Here is a 9,963-nt window from a genome sequence, read left to right on the forward strand (position 1 = left end):
CCAGGACAGCCAGGGCTACACAGAGAAACCCTGTCTCGAAAAAACCAAAAAAAAAATAAAATAAAATAAATAAAATAAAATAAAAACAGAAGCAGTCATTTACCAGGGAGCAAACAGGGAAAGTTAGCAATACCACCACTGTGCCCAGTGTCCAAGACTGAGAGATTTTATACTAACAACAAAATGCCAGGGCAGGACACACTTAGATGAGTCTGTGGGCACACATGACCGCCATATCCTGAGCTTTGACCTCCTAATTTTGGAGTTGCTTGTACACACAGCTATAGAAGGCCGGCAGGAAAGCCAAGTTCATCACAGACCCTCTACACTTAGGCTGACAGCAACTCAGTGACATTTCCCTTCCCTTCCCTTCCCTTCCCCATCACATGATCTTTAGAGGAATAAATGCTAGTGAGTCAGACACTGGTCCTATGGGAACACACAACAGTCACTGGTCCTATGGTTCCCATGTCACTTCTACCCACACTTTGTGACCACACCTAACAGAACTGGGGTCAATGCATCCTGCCTTGTGTTCAGAAGACAGGCACCCAGGTGTGCCAAGCAAGCCAGACTGTGGCTTCCACACAAGATGCTGACTGGGGGGGTGGGGGGGTGGGAAAAAAAACCCTGATCAGAAAATGAACAAGATAACAATTACATCAAGACTAAACCTGTTCTGGTGAAGCCCCAAGTGGCCCCCAAGGCTAGGACCACACTGGGCCTGGGTGGCACAGAGGCTGGGGCACACTACCTGAAGGGGGAGTCCTCGGAGGCCGAGTCTGGGTCTTCTCTCCGCAGGGCGTCTTTCCAGAATGGGTGCTGCAGAACTCCCTCCCAGGATAATCTTTAGGAAACACATGGCACAGCTCGTTAAGGAGATTCGGACCTGACCCACACGAGCAGCATCACATTCCTGACACACATGGCATCACATCCCTCCATCTGTGAGTATCAGCTGATTTACATATCACTCTTCCTTAGCAAACATCAAAGGTCAGAAGCCATAGCAGCCACAGAATCTGAAGTTTCAAGTTCACAATCCAACAAGCCTAATGTCTTACAAAACGAGCATGAATGTTTTGGTTGGTTGTGTGGCTCTGATGTGAGCTGACACAGATGTGTCTGTGTGTGTGTGTGCACTCATTCTGTGCTGGTGGTTACTGAGGGAGGTTGTGGAGCCTAAAAGGGGACTGGCTGGAAGGAGGTACATCATGGGAGGTGGGGACAGGCCAGACATCCTATAACCTTGCCCCACTCCATGTCTGCTCTCTGCTTCCTGACTGAGGAGACAATGTAACCAGCTGCCTCATGCTCTGGGTGCTTTGCCTCACCCACCACGAGGGCCTCTGACCCTTTCTCAAGGGTGAGCTGGAATCAGCCTCCCTCCTCTACTTGCTTTGCTTCTGTTACTGTGGCAGGAAGCATCCCACGCAGCGGGGCCCCATTAGTATCTAGGTGTGCACACTGCACCGAAGGGAGCTGTACCCCATTACCGTGTAGGCATGCTCACTGCATTGAAGGCAGCTGGACCCCATTACCGTGTAGACGTGCACTCTGCACTGAAGGGAGCTGAACCCCACTACTGTGTAGGCATGCTCACTGCATTGAAGACAGCTGATTACTGTCTAGGTGCACACACTGCACTGAGAGGAACTGAGCTCAGTGAAAACTCCCTCCCTCCAACATCCAAGGCTGCAGGAAGGAGAAAGAGGAGCCTGAGAAGAGGATGAGAGGAGCAGGAAGTAGACAGAGAGAGAGTGGGATGTATAGGTGGTATTGATTTGTAATCACAGTGCAGGAGGCTGAGAAGGGCTCCACCTGAGCCATGCAGTGAAATCCTCAGAGAGAGAGAGACAGAGAAGGGAGGGAGGGAGGGAGGGAGGGAGGGAGGGAAAATCTTTGTACCCACGTGATAGGAAAGAGGCCTCCACGCCTCATCCTCACAGCCTTTGGTCCGTACCTTTTCTGAGGATCCTTCTGCAGCAATCCGTCCAGCAAGTTAACGAAATCTGAGGATGCTTTGGGGAATGAAGAGTCTGTGAACAAAGATTTTCCCAAATGGAGATGGGGTAAGAGGAAGCTATAGACATGGACGTTGTGTTACTGTCCCTCAGCAGCATCTAAAGCAACAGCACTGACACATTGGGGTTGTGTTCACAGGCGGCACTGGGCCCTTTAACCATGTCACAGCCTGCGCTGAGCAGGACCAGCGTGCAGAGCAGACACGCAGACCTTTAACTGGAACTCACATGCGGGCATCCCAACGGCTTGGTCTTGGCTGCCCTGGGACAGTCCTTTCCCTGAAATAACCACTCGGAGGGCCGCCGGCCCGCGCCACTCACAGGACACCTCAGTGCTTAGCTGGACCTTCCTCTCTGAAGCAGTCCTAATTTTCCCATCTTTGCCCTATAAGGCACTGTAATTCTGATCCTGGCGGCCCCTCCTTTCTTCAGAAAGATTTCAACAGAGAATTAACAAAACTGAGCATAACCACATGATAGGGCCGCCGCCACATCCCTCAGACCTCATAGCACTTAGGAGGGTATGTATGCACTGTGGCCACGGCCAGTCTGTGGTTGGAAGAAGTGGCCAGGACAACAGTGACCTAAGAAACAGCTGAGCACCCTTCAACTGGGAGTCGATGCACAGAAAGCTGGGCACCATGGTTACAGAATCTTTACTCACCTGACATAATCGTGTCTTGGAGGCTTTTGCCTCCATCTGCTAACCAAGGCCTCGTTCTGGAAGTTTCCCGCCTCTGTACAGTCTTATCTGGGCCTAGAATGTTCTCACCTTCTGAGGCCTGCTGATTGAGCTCACCCATTCTAGTTCTTTCGGATCTCTGGCTGCCTGGTTCATCTCATGGGTCTCTCTCTGCACAACTCTCTTGGTAAAACTGCCTGGCCTCCCCCACTCTGTTCTCGTGAGAGTTGGGCATATCCTATTCTGTCAGATCTTCCTCGGATTCATCACTTTGTCTGCCACTCAAATGGACATAACTTTTGAAGATGGGTGCTTCCTTCTACAAACTAACTTCCTTCATTGTTTCAGATTAAAGATGTGTACTAAAGGCGTGTGTGTATTCCAGCCAAAGGGATTAAAGGTATGTGCTAAGGCTAAGCCTCCCCACAACTAGCAACTGGAAACAGTACACACACACACACACACACACACACGCACACGCACATACACACGTGAATCTTTACAACAGACTGCTTGTAGTAATTCATATTTTAAATGAGGGAAGCTGCTAGTATGGCTGAAAATAGGAGTAAAAGTGTTCTGATTTGATGCCACTGCCACACATAACTTTGGTGGACTGTGAAGAGCTGGGGTGAAGGTGGGCCTTCAAAAGCTCAGGTAAGATCTTTGGCTGCACTCACCTACCTTTTGGGATTGGTGGTAATGGGTCTTCATACAGAATCTTCTCAACTAGTTCTGACACCGTTTCTGAGAAGAATGGGGGTTTCCCTGAAATCACATGAATTTCCAGAATCAGTTTGTCACCGACACTAATCCCAAACTTAACTACAGGTATTCCAGGAGAAGTACACATTCCTAAATACAAGATTTACACAAGTTCTAGGGAATGAGCAGTTACTAACTACTGCATGCCTGGCAAGTGTCCAGGCTACACACTTCCAGCCTTCTCAAATGCAAAGTTAATTTTCCAAATCAATATTCAAGTTCACACGGGGTCAGTCCCTCAGTGCCTCCGAGCCACTCGCCCACGGGCTGCAGGAGACCTTCTACATATTCCCCAGTGGTCCGGTGCACTTCTACATTGCAGATAGTTATGAAAATCACATGTCAGAATGCTCCAAGAGCACCTGGCAGCCTAAAAACAAAGCTGAGTCTGGCATACACAAAAATGTTTTAAAACCAATTTTGTGACACCTGCTAGATCAGGCACTTGCAAACACTAAACGCACGGTTTGCTCTTTGTTCTAGTATGATTTAGTTTTATAATGAACCAAAAAACAATCACCTGAAAACATTTCATAAAGTAGACAGCCCAAAGACCAGAGGTCACTGGTTACGGAGAATTCGGTCCCCTTCACGATTTCCGGAGCTGCATAGATCAGAGAGCCTGAAAACCAAAGCCGAGAGTGGCTGGGTTGGGCGTCTGAACTACTCCCAGCACAGGAGCTACTGAGATAGAAAGACACAGGGAATGCGTACACCATAGGGTAGAACTGCTAGAGCCAGTGAGATGGCTCAGTAGAGCAGAGCTGCTAGCCACCAAGCCTGATGGCCTGCGTTCGATCCCCTAGACCCACACAATAAAAGAGAACAGACTCCCAAGCTGCCCTCTGCCCTCCACTCTCTATGCACAGACATGCCCACATAGCCACATACCCACATCCACTGTGTGTGTTTGGTATGTGCATGCATATGTGGATGCATGCACATCAAATGCAGGAGGAAGCTAGGGGTTGATTTGACTTTGGATGACTTCCTCTATAGATCTCCACCTTATTGTTTGAGACAGAGTCCCTCACTGAACCTGGAACTCGCTAGTTTGACTGAAGTGTCTGCGCTGCAAGCCCCAGGGATCTTCCTGTCTCTGCTCCCCAGAACATATGCATGCAGCCACACCTGGCTCTTTCTACATGGGCTTTAGGGGATCAAACCCAGGACCCCCTGATCATTCAGCAAGCAGTCACTGAGCCACCCCCAGCCCTAAGCTCAGTAACCCTGACATTGCTGGCAGCCCCTCACTGTCAAGCCCACCTGCCAAGAATACACCCCACGAGATCTGCCTGGACCACAAAGATCAACCTGGCCATGGGGCTGAGCACACTGGAGAACCACTGGTGTGTGCCAGGCCTGCTCTGAGAGCTGAGTGAGCTAGCTCTGCTCTGGTGGGTGATGAGAAGGTGCCCACATTGTCCAAGACCTCTTGTGCTGACACACCCTCAGAGCTGCGGGGACACTTCAAGCTGCCCAGGATGCAGCTATGACCCTCTGTCATGTTTCCCCACATACGTGTGAGCAGTGAAGCAGAAACCATGCCATCTCCTCAGCACAGGCTCCCGAGTACCTCTGACTCGGGTCTTCATGCTTTTCTTCAGTGCATTCTCTCCACTGTCACCACCTCCTTCTTCTGCTGCCACCAAAGCAAAGAACTCCTCCAGACTCTCCCCTGCCACCTTTGCCAGGCAGAAATTGCTGAACTTCAGTGTTCCAGGCCCTTCCAAGAGTATCTGCAAAGGTGGAAAGAGAGAGCATCAGAGGCCTCAGAGCCCAATTCAGGCCTCACAGGGACCCTGCAAACTGTGCCCAGGGCTTTGCGGCTCCCTTGTTCTGTCACGGCTCAGAAGAAGTATGACACTGAACTTATAAAAGGAAGCCAATGAACTATAGAAATGGTCCTGGAAGATGTGGTATAAATAAAACTGTGGGGGGGAGCTTTACTGCCCCCGCCCCCAACAGTCAATATGACATTCTAGGAACAGCAGAATCAAAGCTGGCTCAGACACCGGAGAGCCAGCAGGGAGCCTGGGCTGTGGGAAAGATAAGAACACACAGGTTGCATTACGAAGATAAAGATTAAATGGCTGGTCCTCTGTACCCTCGAGCTCTAAACCCACAGTCTGTGGGTCAAAATTGTTTGGGGGAAGATTTTCTGATGTGCAGAGATTGTATGAGGTTACCACACCATGTAGGCCTGGAGCATTGTGGGATGTGGATATTTGACAGAGCTCAAGGCCCCAAGAACACACAGAGGTGGCTGGGGGTTTAAAGACCCGCCTGCCTGTGTGTCATTTACTCAAGAAAGGTAGTGCAGGGTTTTGAACTGAGGGACCATAACTAGTGCTAGTGTTGGACATAAGAGGTAGGCCCAAGTCACCGCCTACCTACTGCCTGACCTTGGCAGTCCTTGGTGTACTGTTTCTCACGTGTACAGCAGGAAGGATAAGACCCGCTCTTTCTGCTCAGTGGGGATTCATGGAAGTCTCACAGACAAAGGGCTGGGACTGACTCAAGTTGGCCAACGCCCTGTGTGATCAGAAGTTGGCTGTAGTTTGCTGAACCAGCCCAGGAAGCTACATCACTTCCAGCCACGTCACTGAAAATGTCTAGACAACAGTAACAGGGCTGGCGACCTTCTGGTGAGAGCAGTTTAAAGTTGGCCTAACTCACAGACACTCACTAAGGATGTCAGCTAACCCACCACAGTGGCCTAGACTGTCAGCATCCCCTGGAGACGTGCTCAAACACAGACTACCACTCAGCATGTCCTAACTCTACAGCTCCAAAGCTATTCTAAACAATAGCCACTGGTAACACGCTGGCCACGGGTGCAGCAGTATTTCAATAAAACTTTATTGGCAGAAACAGGAACTTTGCTCAGCTCTTTCCAATACTAGTTTTCTAAAGCAGTTTACATCACAGACCCTCCTGTCAAGTCTTGCGGTACACCTCATTAAATGTTCCACACAATACTAAGCAAACTATAGCCTCAGACCCAAAGACCACACCCTCACCTGTTTTCAGCTGTAAACTAAATATTTTTAAATTGTTTTCAAAAATAAATAAAAAACCAGTATGTTTAGGAAGGGAGTCATTTTAGGTTTTAGTTGTTTGAGACAGGGTCTCATTCTGTTGTCCAGGCTATGTTCTGGAACTACATATACCAGGCAATCCTCCTGCCTCGACTCTCAAGTGATAGGATCATAGGCACAAGCCATTGTGCCCAGCTCTTAATGGTATTTCCTGATATGTGAAAAATCTATAAAATTCCAATTTCAAAGTCTACAGATAACACCCATACATTTGCACATTGTACCTACCTGCCTTCTGCGCTACAGTAATAGCTGAGACCTGGGTTAGGTCTATGAATGTTTCGAGCAAGAGCTATTATATCATTTGTAAGATCTCCATGGTGTTCCTTTCCGTCTTCCTTGTTTTGGTTCCCACCCCTTCCTTCAGAGTTGTCTTCACGTACAGATTGCTGACAGAGCAAACCACAAACTAAACGATCAGCCCTCACGTTGCAGCATAAAGGACAAGAAAAGCTCAGACTAGTGCTGCTGCCATTGCTAAGTGCGTAGCTTCTGCAGCAGTGTGGGGTGCTTGAACACACCCAAACACTGCAGAGAAGGAAGCTCATACACACACACACACACACACACACACACACACAGCTTCCAAGTCTGCCTGAGGACAGCTGGGAAGCTGAACAGGCCGGTGACCCTTGAATAGTACACAGAGGCATCCACCTGTGGCCAGCAGTGTAATGAAAACGAAGTGCCGTCTGTGCTGTCAGGAAAAGGACAGTCTGGTGTGCCACAGTCAGACCAGGCACGCCCATGCTCCAGTGCTAAGCGAGACTGCAGTGGCTCACCACTCACAGCACACAACGCAAGAACTGAAAACTCAGAGACTTCCACAGTGAGGAGGGATTCTGTCCCAAAAGCAACATAAACAGACAGCTTACATAGATGACGTAGATTTCCATAGACAGCTTACATAGATGACATAAATTTCCTTTTATTAAAAAAAAAAATAGCCCTGAGAAAGTCCTCAGGATTGAGATGTGAGGTACCACTAAGTCAGCGTCCACTAGTTACCTTCCCAGGAGAAAGGTCACAAAAGAGGATGCCCAGCCTGTGGAGATGGTGCAGCCCTGTGACGAGGTCCACCCCAAACTCTCTCACGACATCTTCTGGGAGGTTTTCATCCTGAGCAATCACAGTTTCTAGAGAACCACCTACAGGAATTGAGCTCGGATCAGCCAACATCCATCATCCATGGTCCACCATTCACAGCCCACCACCTACCGCCCATCGCCGCTGCCCTCCAGCCAGCCCTGTGTCTGCATGACAGTCCTACCTGTGCAAAGCTCCACCACCAACCAGAGATGATTGCTGGTCTCGTACCACTCGTGAAAAGTTACAATGTTCTTGTGTTTTATTTCATGGGTGAGACGGACCTACAAAAACACACAGCATTTACAACTGGGAAAACACACTAACTGTGGGGTTTGTTTATGGCCATCAGAAGTAAGCGCTGGTTCTCAAGGACTCACATGAAAGGCTAATGATGTGCGACTTTAACAAACACCATGAGCGTGTGAGTGTACCAATGTGTGGGTATGAGTGTACGAGTAAGTGTGCAATTGCTAGCAGTGTGAAGAAAACTACTTATGGTAAATGGCTGAAAGTCACATCAAAATGTCCACTGCTCCCAAGGAACCATAGGTGTACTGTGGTGCTGTGACGGCCTTGAGTCCCAGTATATCTGATGGAGATTGAGAATGCCATAACCTGAACTTGGTGTATGCACCTCACCCACAAACATGGCTCAGCCTCCCCAGCCCTAAGCACACTCGGGCACAGGGTCTGCTCTGCAGTCACCAGTCTCATAGCTCACATACACAAACTGGTAGTTTGTATGCATGGTGAAATAAGAAAAGAACCAAACACAAAGCCCAAAAGGTGCGCTGGATATCCCTCCCCTCCCACCCTCTGTCCATGACTGCCCAGCCGACTGAGAGCTGTAGTGGGTCTAGCCTCGGCCTGGCTACCCAGGACAGACCACTCCAGCCCCACCTGCCTCAGCTATCAGTACTCTCCACCCCCTTCTATTATCTGTCCCTGTAGAGTTGCTCATGAGTCCCTGCCAAAAGGCTCCTGGTGGCCGACCCAATATCCACTTCATCTACGTCCTTGGTAAGAGAAGCCAGGATGACCTAAAGCAGCCTCATGCCTAACCAGAAAACATTTCCTCCACTGTGGGGCAATGCGCTATGCACTGACAGCCTGGTCTCCAGTCAAGCTTAGGTCTTGAACCCAGGTGGGACCCAGTGGGTAGTAATTTCTACCTACATGGGACAGAATGTGTTCGATCATGTCTCCTGCACCCTGGCTCCTGTCGAAGCAACCGCCCCCACAGCCCCCACAGGGGAGGTCTGTGGCTATCAGTCTCGCAGACAATGTCCCAAGAGTCTGGCATTCTGGCTAGACTCCTCCCCACAGTTACCTGGCAACAGCAAGATAGCCCAGCCCACTATAAGAGGGGCTGCTTGGCCCCACCACTCTCTCTTTTTAAGCTTTTACCTTTCTTACTCTCTAGCCCTCTTTCTCTCTCTCTCTTCCTGCCTCTCTCCATGTGGCCATGGCCAGCCTCTCTCTTTCTACCTTCTCTCCTTTCTCCCTGCCCTCTCTTCTCTTCCTCCCTGGGGCCAAGAGCCACCCCAGGGCCCCTATTCTGTTCTCAGCTCCTCCACAGTATCCAGCATGGGATGCTGGAGACTGAGAACCTGGTACCTGGGGCTGCCCTTTGTCCACCACCCACCGTGTGGGGTCAGTGGCTTAACACAGCCTGATGCCCACCCAGGGCCATGTGGAAAGTGTGCACACTCCTCCCGAGTCCACCTGCCCAGAGCACAGGAATCTGGTGGGACGTGGGTTCTCCCCCACTCCCCTCTTTCCCCCACACCCACGGCCCCACACTCCAGTTCTATAGATACCAGCAATGTTACAGAACGTCACTGGCAGACATTTCCTAGGGAACTTCCAAAGGGCTTTCAGTCAAGATACCAGGTCACCCCCAGCAGACCTCTTCCTCCTCCACTCCCAGTAAACTTCCAAGGCAGGTGAAGTTGAAGAGGCTCCAAAAGGGCCTGGAGCACAGTCAGGCAAGAAGGACAATGGAGCTGATGGTGACCAGCTTACACAGGCTGGACCCTTCCACAGGACAAGAATAAACACTCCGCCTGAGGTAATATCCTAACCTCAGATGCACCCTCCCTTTGTTCCCTCCTCACACGGCAGAAAGCTGGAACTGCGTCTATCTTCTCCTCTGTGAACACCCAGCTCCAGTTTTTGTCTCCACTGAAGTCTCACCTTGGAGGCCATTGGTTGGTCACCTCTCCATCCATCCCTAAGTCCTCAGCCTTTACCTCCTCAGCTGCACAGCATTGCTGACCTCTCTCTCCTCACTGCACAGCAC

At 50.0% G+C, this 9,963-nt stretch overlaps 1 protein-coding gene across 3 annotated transcripts in view; it reads right to left on the reverse strand.

The window, feature by feature from the left end:
• The window catches only part of Ulk4 (unc-51 like kinase 4), a 283,269-nt gene that overhangs the window by 265,748 nt on the left and 7,558 nt on the right, over positions 1-9,963 (reverse strand). For all 3 annotated transcript variants that reach the window (XM_021173385.2, XM_021173384.2, XM_021173383.2), the window contains exons 3-9: positions 7,843-7,942; positions 7,581-7,720; positions 5,048-5,210; positions 3,992-4,093; positions 3,391-3,474; positions 1,964-2,039; positions 755-847 (exon numbers count right to left, since the gene is read on the reverse strand). In XM_021173385.2, the coding sequence (XP_021029044.1) occupies positions 755-847; positions 1,964-2,039; positions 3,391-3,474; positions 3,992-4,093; positions 5,048-5,210; positions 7,581-7,720; positions 7,843-7,942 (758 nt within the window). The remainder of the gene's footprint in view (positions 1-754; positions 848-1,963; positions 2,040-3,390; positions 3,475-3,991; positions 4,094-5,047; positions 5,211-7,580; positions 7,721-7,842; positions 7,943-9,963) is intronic.

This window comes from Mus caroli, chromosome 9 (assembly GCF_900094665.2).
Source record: "Mus caroli chromosome 9, CAROLI_EIJ_v1.1, whole genome shotgun sequence".
NCBI classification, from domain to species: Eukaryota; Metazoa; Chordata; class Mammalia; order Rodentia; family Muridae; genus Mus; species Mus caroli.